At 55.2% G+C, this 23,079-nt stretch overlaps 1 protein-coding gene across 1 annotated transcript in view; it reads right to left on the reverse strand.

Annotated features, from left to right (window-relative positions):
* Positions 1 to 131: 131 nt before the first annotated feature.
* Positions 132 to 23,079, reverse strand: part of INTS11 (integrator complex subunit 11) — a 28,607-nt gene continuing 5,659 nt past the window's right edge. The window contains exons 5-17 of the mRNA XM_061568060.1: positions 21,822 to 21,920; positions 20,682 to 20,716; positions 18,781 to 18,919; positions 17,013 to 17,077; positions 15,052 to 15,241; positions 13,354 to 13,437; positions 11,878 to 11,967; positions 10,349 to 10,511; positions 8,629 to 8,736; positions 6,891 to 6,952; positions 4,026 to 4,180; positions 3,398 to 3,527; positions 132 to 2,689 (exon numbers count right to left, since the gene is read on the reverse strand). Of these exons, the coding sequence (XP_061424044.1) occupies positions 2,621 to 2,689; positions 3,398 to 3,527; positions 4,026 to 4,180; positions 6,891 to 6,952; positions 8,629 to 8,736; positions 10,349 to 10,511; positions 11,878 to 11,967; positions 13,354 to 13,437; positions 15,052 to 15,241; positions 17,013 to 17,077; positions 18,781 to 18,919; positions 20,682 to 20,716; positions 21,822 to 21,920 (1,389 nt within the window). The 3' untranslated portion in view covers positions 132 to 2,620. The remainder of the gene's footprint in view (positions 2,690 to 3,397; positions 3,528 to 4,025; positions 4,181 to 6,890; positions 6,953 to 8,628; positions 8,737 to 10,348; positions 10,512 to 11,877; positions 11,968 to 13,353; positions 13,438 to 15,051; positions 15,242 to 17,012; positions 17,078 to 18,780; positions 18,920 to 20,681; positions 20,717 to 21,821; positions 21,921 to 23,079) is intronic.

Raw genomic sequence — 23,079 nt, forward strand, 5'->3', positions numbered from 1 at the left:
TTTGGAAAAATGTAACTGGTTAAAATAAATAAAAAAAAAGCAGCTTTAGACTTTGGGGCGAAGATTTTATTCGGCGTACATTGCCCGCTGTGACTTGAGTTGCAGTCTCTGTGGGTTGCATCTTAGCCCGTGGGTTCTGTGAGTTGTGTGTGAGTAGATACAGCCCCAGTGTAAGCCAAGCAGACCTGTTCCAAGTCTGGAATAGGGGTTTTCTGGTAGTGGCTGCGTCATGCAAGTGTGTGGGTCTCGAAGACAAAGTTAGCTCTGCACGTACTGGGGGTCCCGTGCTCCGTTGATAGGCCTTGTGTGAATCAATGAGTCTTATTACTGGTAGGAACCACCTGGTTCCACCAGCCCACGGGATTATTGTGTCCATCCGTCTATCCAAAAATGGGGTGGGCTGGGTGGGGAGGGGCTGGTCACCCCGTGGTGCCGTTATAAAACTCAACGTTTAACCTACTCACGCCGGCTTGTGCCCGCCCTTACAGTCAGGCATATTTGCGGAATGCACCACGCCGCCGTTGACCCTGGCCATTGACCAAGCAACCCAACGTTCCTACCAGCTCCCTCCGCAGGAATGTGTTAATATATGGGTCTTGTGTAAGGGTCCTGTGTAGGTCTATGGGTCCCGATGTGAATGGGTTCTATGCAAGTCTATGGGTCCTATACAAGTCTGTGCCTCTAAGAATTGCTGTGTGGCAATGTCTGAGGTCCTACGGTCGTCTTGAGTCTACGAGCCCTTTTCATATTTCTGGTAGGGGTCCTGCAAATAATGAGCCATTTTTTATTTGGTAAAAATGTTGAGCCGCCAATGAAACGTGAGTGTGAGAGGGTCATTTTAAAGATCCCGCAGGCTTGCCGACCCCGTGGTCTTGTGTTAATGTTTGTTCTCTGGGTCTTCCGTGGCGAGCCACAACTAAAACCCCCCACGGGGCGGACCTGTCTCGAAAGTTCGAATGGGGCAACAGCTCCTGAACACTGGGGAAGTCGATCACACGCAGGGCTCCAGTGCCAGCCACACAGGCAAACTATATATATTTTTATTATTTTACTAGGTAAGGCCTCGCAGAGCTATGTAGCTCATTTTCAGAAGCGACCTGGGCACAAATGACCACTCAACGAAGTGGCTTATCACGTGGACATTTATCGCAGCCAAAAACTCAAACTCACGTCGAGTCTAAATGTGGAGGTAAAAACCGGAGGACACGGAGAGAAATCAACGCGACCACGGGGAGAACACGCAAACTCCAAATACAAAGGGGTCGAGATCAAACCCACCTCTTGTCTACCAGGCGAAGTATTTAACGTCTCGCAGAGATGCGAGTGGCACTCCGCAGAGGGAGATTCACTCCCCTCGCGATGGGTTGATAAAACATCAACACATCTAGGCACAGTTTTTCACCCCAAGGTCAGTACAGATGGCAGCGGCATTTTTAAATCCTTTATATTAAGTTTGCTTGCTTGCTTAGGACCGTGCAAATCTTTCGGTCGTTTTTTAACCCACTTCCCGTGATCCAATCGAGCTGACATTTTGCACACAGACTTGTTGTGCGAGACAATGTTCGTGAAAAAAAATTCCAAAATTTTACACTGTTTAGGGAAAACAAATTAAATATTTAATTACCAATTGTTTAATACTGGCAGACAATCATCTGACCCATAGGTGGCAGCCATCTCAAGCCAGAGGACGAGAGGACTCTAGCCGCCACGCATATAAAGGATTTATAGTGAAAAACTTTGTTTTTACGGGTTAATTTTTTAGATGCCTTTTTCTGCTCACGAGTTGTGCGTGGCGACATTTCACATCGTCCAGCGGCACGCGTCCGATTTCACAACCACGTTTTGCAGGGAAACTCCCAACACAACAAATGCCACGCGGTGCGCGAAACGCTCACGTGCGGAACAGGGAACACTTTGTCAAACTGGAATGATGGAGCGGTGAGAGATGGCACTGGTTTAGTTTTGGCATTTAGCCTTTCAAAATGAGCCACGTCGTTTATCCCGCAAAGCCTCTGAAGAGTCTTGTGGGCTCATTTTTTCAGTCTCCCACGAGGTTGAAAGCGTGAATGCATTGCGCGTAACCGCGGGGTCGCGATGCTTCTCGAAGATGATCACAGTGACATTTTTGGTATAAATTTGTGTCGCTACGAGGGGACTTGCCTCATGGAAAAATCGCCGATAAAAAAAAAGAGCCTTTTCGGCCAAGGCAAATAACATCGTCTGTGACGACATTAAAATAGGATGCGATGTCACGGTGCCGGGAGTAACGTCACTACTAAATTAAACGCGAGAACAAACGCGGGTTGGAAAGACGGTGCACAACCTCCGTTTAGGAAATGTTTTCCACGTGGAAGCAAACCGCGTACGAGCACGCGTTCACGACTCCACTTGCTGCTGCTGCTGCTACCGCCTCTTCTTGGTCGCAGCCCCTGCACGTTTGCGGACCTCCGAAAATCTTCCTGCGAGCCGCCAACCCCTTGCTTCCACGGCGATGGGTCGCAGGCGTGCGGCCACGCACCTCGGAGGTTCACACCGAGGGACAAGGTTTTTTCGCCGCCTCTCAACTTTTTTCGAACGAGTCTTATCGCCGTTGCTGCTGCTGCTGCTGGGACCGTTCGCGTTACATTCCGATGCTCGGAGGCAGCCCCTTCTTCAGAAGAGTCATGAGATAGCTTCCCAAGTCTTCATCCTGCACACACGGATCGCAACGAAGACAAAGACCCCCCACAGAGTCTTAGACTGTTGGAGCTCTTGCTGTTAGCGAGCACCTATGTTGGCGAGCCGGCAAGGCACACAAGGGGGGGTGTGGGTGGGCAGCACCACGTCTGGCCGTCTTTGTCTCCCCAGCGGCGATGTTTACACACCGCACCAGGTTGACCTAGGGGAGGCCCAGGCTCAGGCCCAGTTCAGATAATCGTCACTGGTGTCTGTGGCCGTGAGCGGGAATCAAATTTGGGTCGCCGGGTTTGTAGCGCAGAGCGCGTGGTTGTGGTGCACAACCACAACAACTCGACAACATCCACCATTTGACAAAAGGAAATCCGATTGACTTAAGTTTCAGGCAACAATCCTTCATCATGGCCTACAATATCATGACCCACACGCACTCGCTCGGACGCACCGATGAATGCGCGTGACTCTGGCGGGCGGGCGGGCATGCACTGCGGCACGTGGGTGCATGGGTGCGTGGGTGGGTGGGTGCGTGGGTGGGTGGGTGCGTGGGTGGGTGCGTGGGTGGGTGCATGGGTGGGTGCGTGGGTAGGTGCGTGGGTGGATGCGTGGGTAGGTGGGTGCGTGGGTAGGTGGGTGCGTGGGTAGGTGGGTGCGTGGGTGCGTGGGTGGGTGCGTGGGTGGGTGGGTGCGCGGGTGGGTTCGTGGGTCGGTGCGTGCGGCGCACCTGATAGGACCAGGACACGAGCGTGCTGCGAGCCCCCGCCTCGTCCTGCACGCCGCTGCTCTTGATGAGGACCGACTCGACCATGACAGAGCCGTCCGCCAGCTGCTGCACCGCGTGCTCCTTCAGGACGCTGCGTCGGCACGGCAACGAGGGGCGGGGGAGGTAGAGTGGAGGTTTGAGACAAAGATCCCCCGTGTAGCCTTAACAGACTGTTGGGGCAAGTGCTGCTAGCGAGCACCTATGAAGGCCGGCACGGCGCACGAGGGGGTGGGTGGCCAGCACCACGCCCGGCCGCCTTTGTCTCCCCAGTGGCGATGTTTACACACCGAGTCGACGGAGGTGCGGCCCAAGACCAGTTCAGATAATCGTGAGCGGGAATCGAACTCGAATTGGCACATTCGTAGCGAGGCGCGCTAACCACTGCGCCACGCACGAGGCACACCCACAATGCACAGGGGTCACGGGATCACAAACTGCAGCGGCATCGCCAGCCCAACCCCCCCGAATGCCGATACAAAAAACATTTGGCAGGACCCTCCTGAAAGCGAGTCTTGAGACTCTCTGAAAATCTTTCCTGGCCGTGGTGGTGGTGGGGGTTGTTGGACGGCCGGTGGCTCGCTGGCCTCACCCCTTGAGGTGTCCGTAGAGACGCTGCATGGTGTCCGCCTCGCTGGCGCCGCCCGCGTCGTGCAGCAGCGGCGGCAGCGTGGAGGTGAAGCGCAGCACGTGCTCGCTCAGCCCCAGCTCCCGCATCGCCTGCTCGGGCGCCAGCAGTCGCAGCGTCTGCGGAGACCACCACCACGACGACGACGACAAACACAAAGATTTCCCTTCCCCCCACCACCACCACCACCACCTCCATCTCTGTGTAGCCCACACAGACTGCTGGGGCAAGGGTGTCGCCGTGGCAAGATGTTGACTCCCTCGCCTGGTACAACAGGAGGTCGTGGGTTTGATCCCGACCTTGATGCCTGCTGTTGTATATTTGGAGTTTGCGTGTCTCTCTCTCTCATCATCATCACGGTGGCTAGGAGATGTTAACTACCTCGCCTGGTGCACAGGAGGTCGTGGGTTTGATCCCGACCCTGATGCCTGCTGTTTGTGGTGTCTCTCTCTCCCCGTGGAGATGTTAACTACCCCGCCTGGTATACAGAAGGTCGTGAGTTCGATCCCGACCCCGAAGCCTGTTGCTGTATGTTTGGAGTCTGCGTGTCTCTCTCTCTCTCTCATAATCATCACGGTGGCTAGGAGATGTTAACTACCTCGCCTGGTATACAGGAGGTCGTGGGTTCGATCCCGACCCCGACGCCTGCTGCTGTATGTTTGGAGTTTGTGTGTCTCTCTCTCCCTGTGGTCGCGTGGATTTTTTTCCGGGTTCAATCCGGTTCTTCCCTCCACATTAAGAATCAACATCGCGCGTTTAGAGTATTCGGCTGCTGTAAATTTCCACGCCATGAGCTACTTTGTTGAGCTATCATTTGTTGCCAGGTCGCTTCTTAAAAAGAGCTATAAAGCTGAGTGGGCCTTCCCTGGTAGCATAAAAATAGTTGTTAAGTTAATATGTTCGTGTGTTGAACTTCTTTCGCACCGTACGTAGTCAACTGTTCTAATCGGACGTGCGGGGGGAATAACAGCAAACTAAGCGCAAAAAACAGTTCTAAAGAAATTAGTTGTCAATCTCGATGATTTAAAAAGTGCTCAGCTCACAGTAGCTTCCTAATAATCATAAGAGCCTTCTAGGCGGGCCACAAAACCGCGTCTGAAAGCGCGCGATGTGGTGACCGTCTTTGGTTTCGATGGTTAGCCAAAAGCCGCTGCTGCGAGCATGACTCGAGGTACGTGGGTGTGGTAGCTCACACAGACCGCTGGGGCAAGTGCTGTTAGCGAGCACCTATTAAGGTTTTAAGATTCCCCATATAGCCTTAACAAACTGTTGGGGAAAGTGCTGTTAGCGAGCAGCACCTATGAAGGCCGGCACGGCGCACGAGGGAGTGGGTGACCAGCACCACGCGCGACTGCCTTTGTCTCCCCCAGTGGCGATGTTTACACACCGCACCAGGTACTCATTTGATGCCGAGTAGACCGAGGGGAGACCCAGGAACGGTTCAGATATTCGTCACTCGTGATGGCCGTGAGCGGGAATCGGACATGGGTTGCGGGGTTTGTAGCGCAGCGTAGCGCTAACCGCTGCACCAACGCTTCCCACGGCGGTGCGTGTGTGGTGGGTGTGTGTGTGTGGTGTGTGTGGTGGCTGTGTGTGGGTGCGTGTGTGTGGTGGTCGTGCGTGTGTGTGTGTGTGGGTGTGTGTGTGTGCAGTGGGGAGCGGTAGTGTAGCGGTTAGCGCGCTGCGCTATGAACCTGGCGACCCGGGTTCGATTCCCGCTCACGGCTAACACCAGTGACGATTATCTGAACCGGTCCTGGGCCTCCCCTAGGTCGACTCAGCCTTAAATGAGTACCTGGTGCGGTGTGTAAACATCGCCACTAGGGAGACAAAGGCGGTCGGGCGTGGTGCTGGCCACCCACCCCCTCGTGTACCGTTCCGGCCTTCATAGGTGCTCGCTAACAGCACTTGCCCCTACAGTCTGTTCAGGCTATACGGGGGGTCTTTGTGTGTGTGTGTGTGGTGGCTGTGTGCGTGTGTGTGCGGTGTGTGTGGTGGCTGTGTGTGTGGGTGCGTGTGTGTGGTGGTCGTGCGTGTGTGTGTGTGGTGGCTGTGTGTGTGTGTGTGGTGGCTGTGTGTGTGTGTGTGTGGCTGTGTGTGTATGTGGTGGCTGTGCGTGTGTGTGCGTGTGGTGGCTGTGTGTGTGGGTGCGTGTGTGTGTGTGTGGGTGCGTGTGTGTGGTGGTCGTGCGTGTGTGTGTGTGTGTGGCTGTGTGTGCGTGTGTGTGTGGCTGTGTGTGTGTGGTGGCTGTGTGTGTGCGTGTGTGCGTGTGTGTGGTGGTCGTGCGTGTGTGTGGTGGTCGTGCATGTGTGTGTGTGTGGGTGCGTGTGTGTGTGTGGTGGCTGTGTGTGTGTGGTGGCTGTGTGTGTGGTGGCGGTGGGTGTGTGTGCGTGTGTGTGTGGCTGTGTGTGTGTGGCTGTGTGTGTGTGGCTGTGTGTGTGCGTGTGTGCGTGTGTGTGGTGGTCGTGCGTGTGTGTGGTGGTCGTGCATGTGTGTGTGTGTGGGTGCGTGTGTGTGTGTGGTGGCTGTGTGTGTGTGGTGGCTGTGTGTGTGGTGGCCGTGTGTGTGTGTGCGTGTGTGTGTGGCTGTGTGTGTGTGGCTGTGTGTGTGTGGCTGTGTGTGTGCGTGTGTGCGTGTGTGTGGTGGTCGTGCGTGTGTGTGGTGGTCGTGCATGTGTGTGTGTGTGGGTGCGTGTGTGTGTGTGTGGTGGCTGTGTGTGTGTGGTGGCTGTGTGTGTGGTGGCCGTGTGTGTGTGTGCGTGTGTGTGTGTCTGTGTGTGTGTGGCTGTGTGTGTGTGTGCATGTGTGTGACGCTGGGTGTGGGGCTCACGCCGTCCTTCATGACGAGGGCACCGTGCATCGTGCGCGGCCTCTTGGGGTCCGGCGGTGTCCCTGATGCACCCATGCACACAAAGACAAAGATCCCCCGTATAGCCTTAACAGACTGATGGGGCAAGTGTTGTCTCCCCAATGACGATGTGTACGCACAGCACCAGGTACTCATTTGAGTCTGAGTCGACCTAGGGGAGGCCCAGGACCGGTTCAGATAATCGTCACCGGTGTTGGCCGTGAGCGGAAATCGAACTTGGGCCGCCGGGTTCGTAGCGCAGTGCGCTAACCGCCACACTACCGCTCCCCACACACACGCACCCACACACACACGCAACCACACACAGACACGCACACACAACAACAACAACCGCGATTCGCCACTAAGTGGCGGTGACGTCACCACGACGCTTGTGCCAGGCCAAGTGCACCTTGAGGCCACGTGAAGTGTCGAACGCCCGCTGGCAGGAGGTCACGGGGCAGACCCAGCAGGTGCCACGGGTCGACTGACCGAGATGACTGACTGATGCACCACCTGTGCCCCCTACTGTACCAACTCGCTGTGCTTTAGCCACCCGGCGCTCCGCTCGTTGTTGTGAGCGTCGCTCCTCCGCCCTCCGTTGTTGTTGGAGGGCGACTGCCTCCAACTGCCCAGTAGCGTCCTTCACGAGCCTCCTCCACAGAGGCCGAACTTGACACCGCTGATACCAGTAATCGGCAAGTCCACTCAGCTCCACGTCCTCCTGTACCACATCACTCCATCTCTTCTCTAGCCCGTGCCGCGCCCGTTTAGCCCCCTCGATCCGGCCGAACAAAAGCTGTTTAGGCATGCGGTAGCTGGGCATGTGGGCTACATGACCCAGCCAACGCAGCCTTGCCTGCCGGAGGAGCTCACCGATGGGACTTTGCCCAGATCTTTCAAGGATTTGTGAGCTCCTCACACAATCCAGCCTGGTTAAACCCAGGATGGATCGTAGGCAGGCCAGCCTAAATGTTTCCAACCGACGACTGACACAACCGCACACACACGCACACACACACACACACACGCACCCACACACACACGGCACCCACACACACACGGCACCCACACACACACGGCACCCACACACACACGGCACCCACACACACACGCACACACACTGACACAACCACACACACACGCACACACACACACACGCACCCACACACACACGGCACCCACACACACACGCCACAAGGCGATGGACCCACACATAGAACCCACAGACTCACACAGGGGGTAATGTTCACGAGAGGGATAGAGCCGGAGCTGAAGTTATGGGAAGGTTGTCAGGGTTAATGGGTCGCGAGTTAGGGGCTACGGATTACAGTTACGGGTTAGCACGAGAGTTTGGGTGTCGCGTCAGGGGCTACACAAGTGATGAAGGATTAGGCGACTGGGGCCTGGGTTGGGGTTAGTATTGGAATCACTGCTAAGGTTAAGTCTTGTGCTAGGGATTGGTTGCAGTTAGGGCCACAGAACCAGCAATGGATTAGGTATTTACGCTCGTGCGAGCGATGGGTTGGGGTTAGTGCTAGTGCTATGGGTAGCGATAGGGTTAAGCTTAGTGTTCCGAGTCGATGAAGGATAGCAATGGGGTACGGGGGCCGTGGTTAGTGCCGGGGTTCTGAATCGGTGAAGGTCACCGATGGGGCGCGGGGGCCGTGGTTCGTGCCGGGGTTCTGAATCGGTGAAGGGGCTCCCCCTCTGTGGTTACCGAGCGAGGCGTCGCGCTTGAGCAGGCCGAGCGAGATGTCGACGGGGATGCTGGGCGCCGTGGGCAGGGAGCACGTCTCCCCGTTGGCCGGCATGAAGCACGAGATCCCTACGCACGCACGCGTACGTACATACAGGTGCTAGCATCATGACCAACTCGGGCGTTGAAGTCACCCAACAAGATGACTCTATCCCGAGGAGCTACTTTAGCCAGCACCTGTAACAGAAGATCATAAAAATTAACCCGTAAAAACAAAGTTTTTCACTATAAATCTTTTATATGCGTGGCATCGGTTTTATTTTATTATTCATTTCTGTTTTCTTGAGTAAGAGTTTCATTTTTATCACATTGGTATTTTAAATTAAATATGAAAAAAAATTTTCCCAAAAAGTGGAAAATTTTGGAAAACATTTTTCACGAAAATAAATTGTCACGCACGACGAGTCTGTGTGCAAAATGTCAGCTCGATTGGATCACGGGAAGTGGGTTAAAAAACGACCGAAAGATTTGCACGGTCGTAAGCGCGCAAAGCAAGCAAGCAAGTGAACTTAATATAAAGGATTTAAAAAGGCATCGGACTCATCTGCTTTGCCTGCATCCCTCCACGTATGTTCGTCTTTGGTGGGGGCATAAGTAACCACGACCACCACTCCTCACCTTTGGTTGATGGGAAGGCGAGCCCAAAGTAGCCTGGGGCTTACAGCTTCCCACACCTCACCGCCACGCTCCCACGCCCCCTTCATTATTTTGTTCAGAAGAAGAGCCACACCCTGTTGTTTGGCAGTCTCCTGCCCCGAGTAGTGGACTGTCCACCCCTCAAGGTGGCAGGAGCCAGAGCCGGTCCACCGGATCTCCTGAATACCAGAGATCCAGGCAGTACCGGTCCAGCTCCCGACAGAGGAGTGGCAGCCTTTTCTCCGCAGTGAGCGTTCGAACATTCCACGTGGCCATCTGTAGTGGCTTTTGTTGTTTCTAGAGGAGCCCCGAGGGTAAGGATTCAGTCTCCTGCGGCTTGGCCAGGAGAGGTCATAGATGCCTGTCCCCCCGGGGCCTCCGGCACAAGGTTAATACATTTTTTTGTGGTAATTCATTGAAGGTGGAGGGGTTACCAGCCGCTTGTACCCGTCCAGAGCCCCCATTTGGCCGCTGTGGTGGTTACAAACGCCATGAAGGGAAAGGCCCTCCTCCCACGGCACTGCCCACAACGTTGCCGTCCGGCACCACGAGGTAGGGGGTTGTTTTTGCGTACACACACGTGTACACACACAACAACAACAACCGCCATTCGCCACGTCACCACGACGCTTGTGCCAGGCCATGTGCAAAAAAAATGTGCACACACACACGCGTACACACACACACGCATACACATACACACGTACACGGACGTGTACGCAAACACTCATATGTACACATGCGCCTATGAAGGCGGACACAGGACACAAGGGGGTGGGTGGTCAGCACCACGCCCGGCCGCCTTTGTCTCCCTAGTGGGGATGTTTAACGCACCGCACCAGGTACTCATTTGAGGCTGAGTCGACCTAGGGGAGGCCCATGACCCATTAAGATAATATAATCGGTCACTGGTGTTGACCGCGAGCGGGAATGGAACTCGGGGCCGCTGGGTTTATAGCGCTGCGCCCTAACCGCTGCACCACCGCTCCCCACTATTCCAAAGACGAAGCCACACACACACACGAGCGTGCGTGCGTGCGCGCACCAAACTCCATCTCGATCTTCTGCTTGAGGAACTCCATCTTCTTGGCCTCCCCGTGCACCAGCAGAACGTTGCGTGGCTCCGCCATGCGCACCAGCTGCATGATGCCCTTGGCGTCGGCGTGCGCGCTGAACGACATGTACTCCACCTGCAGCTTGATCTCCAGCTGCTCACGCACACACGCACGGAGACACACGCACACACACAGCACATTCACGCGGGCACACAACACACAGCAGCAGGACACACGCGCACGCACACACACGCGGACACACGCACGGAGACACACGCACACACACAGCACACTCACGCGGGCACACAACACACAGCAGAAGGACACGCGCACGCACACACACGCGGACACACACACGCGCACATGCACGCACACACACACAGTACACTCACGCGGGCACACAACACACAGCAGAAGGACACGCGCACGCGCATGCACACGCACAGCACACACACAGCACACTCACGCGGACACACAACAGCAGGACACGCACACAACACACACACGGACACACGCACGCACACATGCACGCACAGCACACACAGCACACTCACACACAGCACACTCACACACATCACACTCACGCGGACACACAACACACAGCAGAAGGACACGCGCACGCACACACATGCGGACACACGCACATGCACGCACAGCACACGGAAGCGTACACACACGGACACACAGACACACTCACGCACACACAGTACATGAAAGCGGACACACGCAAGCATGAATGCACATACAGCACACACACGCACAGACACACAGCACAAGAACGCACGCACACAAAGCACACGCACGCGGACACAGACACAGCACACATGCAAATAGCACACACACACAGGACACGCACAGCACACTCACACATGGACACACAGACGCAAAGCACACAGACAAACACAAGTACACACAGCACATACGCATAGTCACATTTACACATTGTAGCGTTTGACAGACTGACTTTCAACAGACTGCCATTAGCGAGTAGCACCGATGAAGGCCGGCACGGCACACGAGGGGGTGGGTGGCCAGCACCACGGCCGGCCGCCTTTGTTTCCAGGTACTCATTTGAGGCCGAGTCGACCGAGGGGAGGCCCAGGACCGGTTCTGATAATCGTCACTGGTGTTGGCCATGGGCGGGAATCAAACTCAGGCCGCTGCGCTAACCGCTGCGCCACCGCTCCCCTTGACGCAGCCACGTGCCTTCATCCTCGGGCAGAGCGGTGGCAAAGTGGTTAGCTCACTGCACCGCAAACCCGACGGCCCGGCTCCCATTCCCAGCCACGGCTAACATCGGCGGCGAGCGGTAACAGAACCGGTCCTGATGTCCCCTCGCCCCGTCAACAACACGCACCGACCAGCGTGGTGAAGTACGGTCAGGGCAAAGATCTCAGACCTTCATACGGGGAGATCTTTGTCTTGTTCATACTTTGGTCGAACAACCCCCGTGAGAGTCGCGGTATGGGGGAGGCCTGCATCCGGTTTACGGTGACTCGGGATGGCCGTCAGCGCTCACCGTCTGTCGGCCCTCGATCTCCAGCTTGCGCTGCCCGCTCAGGATCTTGTGGCCGATGGTTCCTTGCACGCAGTAGCCCGGCATGATCACCTGGGCGAGACGGGGGTGGCGATGGCACGGGGTCACGGGGTCACGAGCACACGCGAAGCGTACGCGGTAGTGTCGGTGGTGGTAACGGTGGTGGTGGTGACGACGATGACGAAGCTAAGTGGGTGGTGGTGATAACGATGGCAATGAGGATGGTGTGGCGGTGGTAATGATGATGACGGTGGTGATAGTGCTGTTGGTGATGATAATGATGGTGGTTGGTGGTAGTGTAGCGGTTGGCGCACTGCGCTACAAACCTGGCGACCCGAGTTCGATTCCCGCTCACGACCAACACCAGTGACAATTATTTGAACCGGTCCTGGGCCTCCCCGAGGTCGACTCAGCCTCAAATGAGTACCTGGTGCGATGTGTAAACATCACCACTGGGAAGACAAAGGCGGCCGGGCGTGGTGCTGGCCATCCACCCCCCTCGTGTGCCGTGCCGGCCTTCATAGGTGCTCGCTAACAGCCACTTGCCCCAGTTCAGGCTATACGGGGATCTTTTTCTTGGTGGTGGTGAAAGAGATAATGGTATTAGCGACAATGATGGTGACGAGGATGGTGGTAGTTGATGACTGTGGCGGTGATCATGGTGACTGTGGTGGTGACGATTAAGGTTGGTAGCAATGAAAATTATCCTTGCCTTCCTTGTACCGAAAGTTACATTTTTACGTGCAATGTAATTGAGGGACTGTGTTGTTGTTGTTGTCTTAGTGTGGTGTGAGACTGTTGTTGTTTTGCTGCCTTACCCAAGCTTGCATTTAGTGTTGAAAAATCGGCAGGAATCGATGTACTTCTATAGATACTTTATGTATTTTTATTTACTTCTTTAGCGTTCCTATACTTTCCACTCCTGTCGTGTCTTTGTACTGTTTGTTCTTGTGACTTTCTGAGCCGCCCCTACTGGACACCTGTGAAAAAGATCTGTGTAGCTCATCGGATTCCTCCAGGATCAATCAAGATTCTGGTCCTGCTGGGTGACGATGACGGTGGCTGGTGGTGCCGATGAATAAGACGGTGGTGGTGATGGTGGTGGTGACGGTGGTGGTGACGGTGGTGGTGACGGTGGTGGTGACGGTGGTGGTGATAGTGGTGGTGACAACGACGACGAAGCCAACGATGACAGTGACGCGGACGATTTTGGCGACGATAATGACGATGATGACGATGATGACGATGATGACGATGATGACCGTATCGTAAGTGACGACAGCCGTGATGCCGACACTAAGTACGGCGACGACGATGATGACGACGATGATGACGACGATGACGATGTAGATGACGATGACGACGATGATGACGATGACGACCATAATGACGACGATGACGACGGCGGCTGCGGTCTGCCCCTCCTCCTGCTCCAGCACCTCTCCGCCACCCCCTCACCATGTTCTTCTCGCTGCCCGCCCACTTCTTGAAGATGTGCAGCGACTGGCCCGCGTGCAGCATGCCGGGTGTCGCGAACACAACCTGCGACACGGGGTGGGGGGGGGGGGGAGGTGGTGGGGGGAGGTGGAGGGTGGACATCGGTGGATAGGCACGGCGACCAATCGCCGATCGCTACAGACAGCCGTGATCGATTCACTGCTGGGTGAAGACCTCCCCCTGAACCGCTGCCATCTCTCCCGAGCGCGGATTCAAACTGCGTACCTGTCACAACCAATACGGTTTACCCCGTATTCTTGTACAGGGGAGTTTAGTTTCCAGGTCCATACGGCGAACAGCCGTTTCAATACGGGCAACAACAACAACAATTATTGTCTATTTGTTTGTGTTTCTCTCCTTGTGATGGGACTTTGTAGGATAAACGTTGAGATGTATAAGGGCACGGGGCGACCAATAAGGTCTGAATTGGTCTGTGAGAAGGTAGGGCACTGATAAGGGGTTGACAGGAACTGAGCCGGAGAGATCCCATGTGGAAAAAACCCGCAGCGCGCCGAAGAACCGCTAAAACTAAATTAAACTATTTTTATTTTACTCGGTAAGGCCCACCGAGCTATGTAAATATTTTTCAGAAGCGACATGGCAATCACAAATGTTAGCTCAACGAAGTGGCTTCTCATCATCACGTGGACATTTATAGCAGCAGCCAAATACTCTAAAAACGCGTGATGCTGATTCTAAACGTGGAGGGAAAAAACCAGAGGACCCAGAGAGAAATCCACGCGACCACGGGGAGAGACACGCAAACTCCAAATATACAGCAGCAGGAGTGAGGGTCGGGATCGAACCCACAACTGCCTGCGTACCAGGCGAGGTAGTCAACATCTCCACGGAGAGAGAGAGAGACATGCAAACTCCAAATATACAGCAGCAGGCGTCAGGGTCGGGATCGAACCCACGACTGCCTGCGTACCAGGCGAGGTAGTCAACATCTCCGCGGGGAGAGAGAGACATGCAAACTCCAAATATACAGCAGCAGGCGTCAGGGTCGGGATCGAACCCACGACTGCCTGCATACCAGGCGAGGTAGTCAACATCTCCGCGGGGAGAGAGACACGCAAACTCCAAATATACAGCAGCAGGCGTCAGGGTCGGGATCGAACCCACGACCTCCTGTATACCAAGCGAGGTAGTCAACATCTCCGCGGGGAGAGAGAGAGACATGCAAACTCCAAATATACAGCAGCAGGCATCAGGGTCGGGATCGAACCCACAACTGCCTGCATACCAGGCGAGGTAGTCAACATCTACGCGGGGAGAGAGAGAGAGAGACATGCAAACTCCAAATATACAGCAGCAGGCATCAGGGTCGGGATCGAACCCACGACTGCCTGCATACCAGGCCAGGTAGTCAACATCTCCGCGGGGAGAGAGAGAGAGACATGCAAACTCCAAATATACAGCAGCAGGCGTCAGGGTCGGGATCGAACCCACGACCTCCTGCGTACCAGGCGAGGTAGTCAACATCTCCGCGGGGAGAGAGAGAGACACGCAAACTCCAAGTATACAGTAGCAGGCGTCAGGGTGTGGATCGAACCAACGTCCGCCAGCATACCAGGCGAGGTTGTTAACATCTCATAGCCACCGCAGCACCCTCAACCACTTCCTGGCGGTCCCCCACCTCCGCCCTTCGCCCCTCACCATGGGGCCTGGGTTGTCGGCGTAGGAGCGGTCGAAGGCCTTGATGTGCTTGAACTCGAACATGTTGCGCTGCACAAAGGTCTTGCGGATCTTCTGGTTGGTCCAGGTGATGAAGAGCTTGTAGTAGTGGTTTGCCTTCTCCGTGAGGCCCGTCGAGAAGTAGATGGGCGCCTTGAGGTTCATGCGCTCCCTGCGCCCGTGCGGTTGGGGGATGGGGGAGGTCAGAGCCATTCACGGATGACTCGCGCAGAGACCCAAAGAGTCACACGGAGAGACCCATAGATTTACACAGAGAACTAAATAGACTCCTCACATAGAGACCCATAGATTCACATAGAGACCCACAGATTCACACAGAGACCCACAGATTCACATAGAAACCACAGATTTACAGAGACCCATTGATTCACAGACACCCACAGACTCCATGTAGAGACTCAGAGACTTACACATAGACCTTACATAGCCAACCGTGCTAGAAATAACAATTGTTATTATTAACAATAAGAATTCTGATTATAACCACTAAGCTTCTTTACCCAGCAAACCCTCAAGACTCACTTTCAGGAGGGTCTTGTCAATTGTTCGCGCTAGATGACGACGCTGCCGCTGCGTGTGTGTGTGCGATCCCAATTGAGTAATTTTCAGCTAATCCTATAAAACATTGGGATGCTTAACCAAAATCAGCTACGTCGCACATTTGTTTTAGATAATGACGATAAGATGTTAATTATGAATTGCATTGCCGTTGCGCTGTTCCACGGCGCGTGACACTAATCCGATACGCCGTCCGACAGCCCAAATATAAACATCATTCGCGCATTGAATATTAATAACTCGTCACCCTACAGGCAGTCCCCCCCCGGGTTTACGGAAGGGTTAGGTTCCCGAGAAATATCCGTAACCCGAGTTTTTCGTGTGTCGGAAACTGAACAATTTCCCCCCAAAATCAACGACAAAATCCCGTATCGGGGAATAGCTTGTGCCTCTCCTGTCGTTTTCTCTCGGTGCCGCATCGCGCCGTCGTCCGTTTTCCATCGCTACCCGCATCGTATCGCCGTACGTACGCTCCCCATTTATACCGCAACACTACCCATAATTCAACTAAGGGAACATAGACTGTACCGTGTCCAATCGTTAATGAATACCACGAAGCGTAGGACACAAGCAATGACGTAATGCTACGAAAGGAAACGAGACGGTGTGGCGGGGTAGAGTCGACTCAGGGTAACAATGTAACGACGCGACTCATTGGGGAACGTGCGGAGGCAACCGCCTTACGCCTCGCTCCGCTGTATTCATCCGCAGCCTCACCGCGCCGCACTACTTGCGCTCACGGAACCAACGCTAACATTTTTTTCTACACGATCTATGGGAACATTTCCGTAAAGTCGGATTTCCGTAAGCCGGGTCTTCCTAAACCCGGAGACTACCTGTATTCTATTATATCTTGGATATGTAAAGCGCCTTTAACCGAAGCGCTCACTCAACCATTTGACGTATGTTCCTCCTCTTCATAAGCCCTACAACATTAAGCCCGCAGAGTTTCACAGTGCGCTCAAATATTCATCCAAAAGCAATGCGTTTTCGTTTTACCACACTACCTCCAATCATAAGCCTTGAAGCGTGTGGAGCATCCTGTGTATTGGTGCAATGTGCTGTGTGTTGGTGTTACGGTGCGATGCGCTGTGTGTTAGGATGATGTTACCTTGTATTGGTGCAATGGTGATTGTGTGATGTTGTGATTGTGTCATGTTGTCATTGAATGATGTTGCGATGGTGTGATTGTGTGATGGTGTGATTATGTCATGTTGTGATTGCGTGATGTTGCGATGGTGTGATTGTGTCATGTTGTGATTGCGTGATGTTGCGATGGTGTGATTGTGTGATGGTGTGATTGTGTCATGTTGTCATTGCATGATGTTGCGATGGTGTGACACGGTTCGAACAGAGCCTCTCACCAGAACGTCTCCAGCAGGATGCACAGCTCCTGAGCTCTGCCGAGAGCAAACACCGGAATCAGCACCTACCCCGCCACACACGGAGGGCACACACGGAGGGCACACACGGAGGGCACACACGGAGGGCACACACGGAGGGCACACACACGGAGGGCACACACACGGAGGGCACACACACAGGGCACACACGGAGGGCACACACGGAGGACACACACGGAGGGCACACACATGGAGGGCACACACACGGAGGGCACACACACAGGGCACACACGGAGGGCACACACACGGAGGGCACACACGGAGGGCACACACACGGAGGGCACACACACGGAGGGCACACACACAGGGCACACACGGAGGGCACACACGGAGGACACACACGGAGGGCACACACGGAGGACACACACGGAGGGCACACACGGAGGGCACACACGGAGGGCACACACGGAGGGCACACACGCAGGGCACACACGGAGGGCACACACGGAGGGCACACACGGAGGACACACACGGAGGGCACACACGGAGGGCACACACGCAGGGCACACACGGAGGGCACACACGGAGGGCACACACGGAGGACACACACGGAGGACACACACGGAGGGCACACACGGAGGGCACACACGGAGGACACACACGGAGGACACACACGCAGGACACACACGGAGGGCACACACGGAGGGCACACACGGAGGGCACACACGGAGGGCACACACGGAGGGCACACACGGAGGGCACACACGGAGGGCACACACGCAGGGCACACACGGAGGGCACACACGGAGGGCACACACGGAGGGCACACACGGAGGGCACACACGGAGGGCACACACGCAGGGCACACACGGAGGGCACACACGGAGGGCACACACGGAGGGCACACACGGAGGGCACACACGGAGGGCACACACAGAGGGCACACACAGCAAACTGCTAAGGAGCGCCGCCCGAGCCAATCACCGAGTGGTCACAACTACGCCGAGCAAGCGTGGCAGAGTGTGTGCGTGTCTGTGCGTGTCTGTGCGTGTCTGTGCGTGTCTGTGCGTGTCTGTGCGTGTCTGTGCGTGTCTGTGCGTGTCTGTGCGGGTCTGTGCGTGTCTGTGCGTGTCTGTGCGTGTCTGTGCGTGGGGTGGTTAAGCGCTGCGCAACGAACCCGGCGGCCCCCGAGTTCGATTCCCGCTCACGGCCGACACCGGTGACGATTATCTGAACCGGTCCTGAGCCTCCCTTAGGTTGACTCAGCCTCAAATGAGTACCTGGTGCGGTGTGTAAACACCGTGACTTGGGAGACAAAGGCAGCTGGGCACGGTGTTGGCCACCTACCCCCTCGTGTACCATGCCGGCCTTCATGGGTGCTCACTAACAGCACTTGCCCCAACAGTCTGTTAAGGCTACACGGGGGATTTTTGTCTTTGTGTGCGTGTGTGTGTGTGTGCGTGTGTGTGTGTGCGTGTGTGTGTGTGCGTGTGTGTGTGTGCATGCGTGTGTGTGCAATAAATAGCGGTGACGTGGCCCTGCGGTAGCACGTTCCCCCCTCGTGTTCCACAGTGTTAAAGATCGAACTGCCTGCCCCCATCTCTACCCCCTGCCCCCTGTCTCTACCCCCTGCCCCCATCTCTACCCCCTGCCCCCATCTCTACCCCCTGCCCCCATCTCTACCCCCTGCCCCCATCTCTACCCCCTGCCCCCTATCTCTACCCCCTGCCCCCATCTCTACCCCCTGCCCCTCACTCCCTCCCCCGTTGCCCCTGCCTGTGGCACAGACCTTGCCGCCCTTCTCCACGGTGTCGTGCACTTTCTTGAGGAAGTCTCTCTCGCGGCAGCGCTTGGAGTCGCGGATGGTGGTGGCGTACGTCGACTCACTGATGAGCAGGTCCGGGCGGCAGCGGTCGATCCACGCCGCGCTGCACACGCACGTACAGACACACACGTACAGACACGCACGTACAGACACGCACGTACAGACACGCACGTACAGACACGCACGTACAGACACGCACGTACGCACACGCACGTACAGACACGCACGTACAGACACGCACGTACAGACACGCACGTACAGACACGCACGTACAGACACGCACGTACAGACACGCACGTACAGACACGCACGTACGCACACGCACGTACAGACACGCACGTACAGACACGCACGTACAGACACGCACGTACAGACACGCACGTACGCACACGCACGTACAGACACGCACGTACAGACACGCACGTACGCACACGCACGTACAGACACGCACGTACAGATACGCACGTACAGACACGCACGTACAGACACGCACGCGCACGCACAGACACGCACGCACACGCACGTACAGACACGCACGTACAGACACGCACGTACAGACACGCACGTACAGACACGCACGTACGCACACGCACGTACAGACACGCACGTACAGACACGCACGTACAGACACGCACGTACAGACACGCACGTACAGACACGCACGTACAGACACGCACGTACAGACACGCACGTACGCACACGCACGTACAGACACGCACGTACAGACACGCACGTACAGACACGCACGTACAGACACGCACGTACGCACACGCACGTACAGACACGCACGTACAGACACGCACGTACGCACACGCACGTACAGACACGCACGTACAGATACGCACGTACAGACACGCACGTACAGACACGCACGCGCACGCACAGACACGCACGCACACGCACGTACAGACACGCACGTACAGACACGCACGTACAGACACGCACGTACAGACACGCACGTACAGACACGCACGTACAGACACGCACGTACAGACACGCACGCGCACGCACAGACACGCACGCACAGACACGCACGTACAGACACGCACGTACAGACATGCACGCGCACGCACAGACGCGGAAGCCTACGTGTTAAACCGACGCACAGACGCACGCACACTCGGGTGTACAAGGCAAAGATCCCCCGTATAACCTTAACCAGACCGTTGGGGCAACCGCTTTCAGCGAGCAGCACACCCATGAAGCCTGGAAACGGTACGCGAAGCGACGGGTGGCCAACACCACGCCAAACTCCCTTTTGTCTCCCCAGTCGCGATGTTTTCTCACCGCACCAAGTAACACCCTCAAGGCCGAGTCGACGTAGGGGAGGCCCAGAACCGGTTCGGTTACTTCACCGCGGTGCTGCGTAGCTCCCCAGTGGCTTTCTAATATCAGAAAGGAAGAGCGTTCCAGACGGCCACGGAAGCAGCGCATCTGAACGCGCGTGACGCAGTCTTTGTTCGCACAGTGGGGGTCACAGGCGGTGCATCGGCCAGTCATTATTTTATTACTTCCCTTTTTACGTGACTTTACCGAAAGAACCAAGAAGATCATCTCGGCCAGTCAACCGCATGGCACCTGCTGAGTCGACGCTTCACGTGGCTTTAACGTGCACTTGGCCTGGCACGAACGCCGTGGTGACGTCACCGCCACTTAGTGGCGAATAGCGGTTGTTGTTGTCGTCGCCGGTGTTGGTGGCCGTGAGCGGGAATCGAACTCGGGTCGCCGGGGGTTCGTAGCGCAGCCGTGCCAATCGCTACACTGCACAAACCCTCCCTCTCCATTCAAGATCTTACGATTCCACGCCGCTACACATGGACTTCGATCGACTTAAGCTAATTTAACAAGAGTGTGCGCCGTCGTACCCGAGATGCCGGTCTGGAGTCATATTATAGTCTCCCTGCAAACACACACAAAACAAAAAGAAAGACAACGATCCCCCATATAGGGTTAACAATTTTTGAGTCAAGTGCTGTTAGCGAACACCTATGAAGGCCGGCACGGCACATGCGGGGGTGAGTGGCCAGCACCACGCCCGGCTGCCTTTGTCTCCCCAGTGACGATGTTTACACAACGCACCAGGTACTCGTTTGAGGCTGAGTCGACCTAGGAGAGGCCCAGGACCGGTTCAGATAATCGTCACTGGTGTTGGTAGCCGTGAGCAGGAATCGAACTCGGGTTTCCGGGTTCGTAGCGCAGCGTAGCGCTAACCGCTACATTACTGCTCCCCCCAAACACACACTCTCTTTGCAGGGGGTGTAGAAGGCTGCTTTAATAATGATATTACTGCCTTTTATTCAGCGAGGAAATCTAAGACACAGCTGAGACACAGCCAGCTCCAGGACTCAAACCCAGGAGCTTGGAACTGCTAAAGTAAACTAAACTTTATAAAATTTTTACCAGGTAAGGCCCACTGAGATGTAGAGCCTTTTTCAGAAGTGACTTAGTCACAAACGATAGCTCAACAAAGTGGCTTCTCATCGTGTTGAAATGTATAGCAGCCAAATACTCTAAACGCATCTTGATTCTAGACGTGGAGGGAAAAACGGGAGGACCCGGAGAAAAATCCACGTGACCACGGGGAGAACACGCAAACCCCAAATACTGTACACAGGTGTCAGGGTATGGATCAAATCCAAGATCTCCAGCATACCAGGCGAGGTATTTAACAGTGTCCCTGACATTGCCATTAGTAAATCGTGTCTGAGACTTTGAAACTAGATTTTCAATGACGTTGTGTCAGCGTCAATGGCATGGACATTAGGAATCTTCCTTAAGAGAAAAGACACCAAACCCCAGTTCTTGAACCAAGGTTTGCACGCGTTTACAGTATTTGGCTGCCATAAATTTCCACACGATGATACGCCCACTTCGTTGAGCTATCATTTGTGGCCAGGTCGCTTCTGAAAAGAGCTATAAAAATCTCAGTGGGGCCTTATCTGGTCAAATAATTTTTGTAAAAGTTAGTTTTTAATTTCCGACGCGGCCGTGACGACCTCACTCACCGTGTAGACGACCGACTCGGGCCCCACACGCATCTCAAACATGGCGGCTCCCAGGACGTGTCCAGCGTAGTACGCCTTGATCTCCAGCTCGTCATCCACCTAGCGAGGATATACACAGCACAATTCACTCACCACACACTCACCACACACTCACCACTCACTCGCCACACACTCACCACTCACTCACCACACACAGCATAGTACGCCTTGATCTCCAGCTCGTCATCCACCTAGCGAGGATATACACAGCACAATTCACTCACCACACACTCACCACACACTCACCACACACTCACCGCACACTCACCGCTCACTCACCACACACTCACTCACCACACACTCACCGCTCACTCACCACACACTCACCACACACTCACCACACACTCACCACACACTCACTACACTCACCACACACTCACTGCTCACTCACCACACACTCACCACACACTCACCACACACTCACCGCTCACTCACCACACACTCACCACACACACAGCGTAGCAGCCTTGATCTCCAGCTCGTCATCCACCTAGCGAGGATATACACAACACGATTCACTCACCACACACTCACCACACACTCAATCACCGCTCACTCACCACTCACTCGCCACACACTTATCACACACTCACCACACACTCACTCACCACTCACTCACCACACACAGCATAGTACGCCTTGATCTCCAGCTCGTTATCCACCTAGCGAGGATATACACAGCACAATTCACTCACCACACACTCACCGCTCACTCCCCACACACTCCCCACACACTCACCACACACTCACCGCTCACTCACCACACACACAGCGTAGTACGCCTTGATCTCCAGCTCGTCATCCACCTAGCGAGGATATACACAGCACAATTCACTCACCACACACCGCTCACTCACCACACACTCACCACACACTCACCGCTCACTCACCACACACTCACCGCTCACTCACCACACACTCACCACACACACAGCGTAGTACGCCTTGATCTCCAGCTCGTCATCCACCTAGCGAGGATATACACAGCACGATTCACTCACCACACACTCACCGCTCACTCACCACACACTCACCACACACTCACCACACACTCACCACACACTCACCACACACTCACCACACATACAGCGTAGCACGCCTTGATCTCCAGCTCGTCATTCACCTGGTGAGGCTATACAGCATGATTCACTCAGCTCTCACTCACCACACCCTCACTACACACACCCCGACACACTCACCTCTCACTCACCACACACTC

Source organism: Lethenteron reissneri, chromosome 40 (genome assembly GCF_015708825.2).
Source record: "Lethenteron reissneri isolate LAM-NWPU_2019-01 chromosome 40, ASM1570882v1, whole genome shotgun sequence".
In the NCBI taxonomy this organism is placed as follows: Eukaryota; Metazoa; Chordata; class Hyperoartia; order Petromyzontiformes; family Petromyzontidae; genus Lethenteron; species Lethenteron reissneri.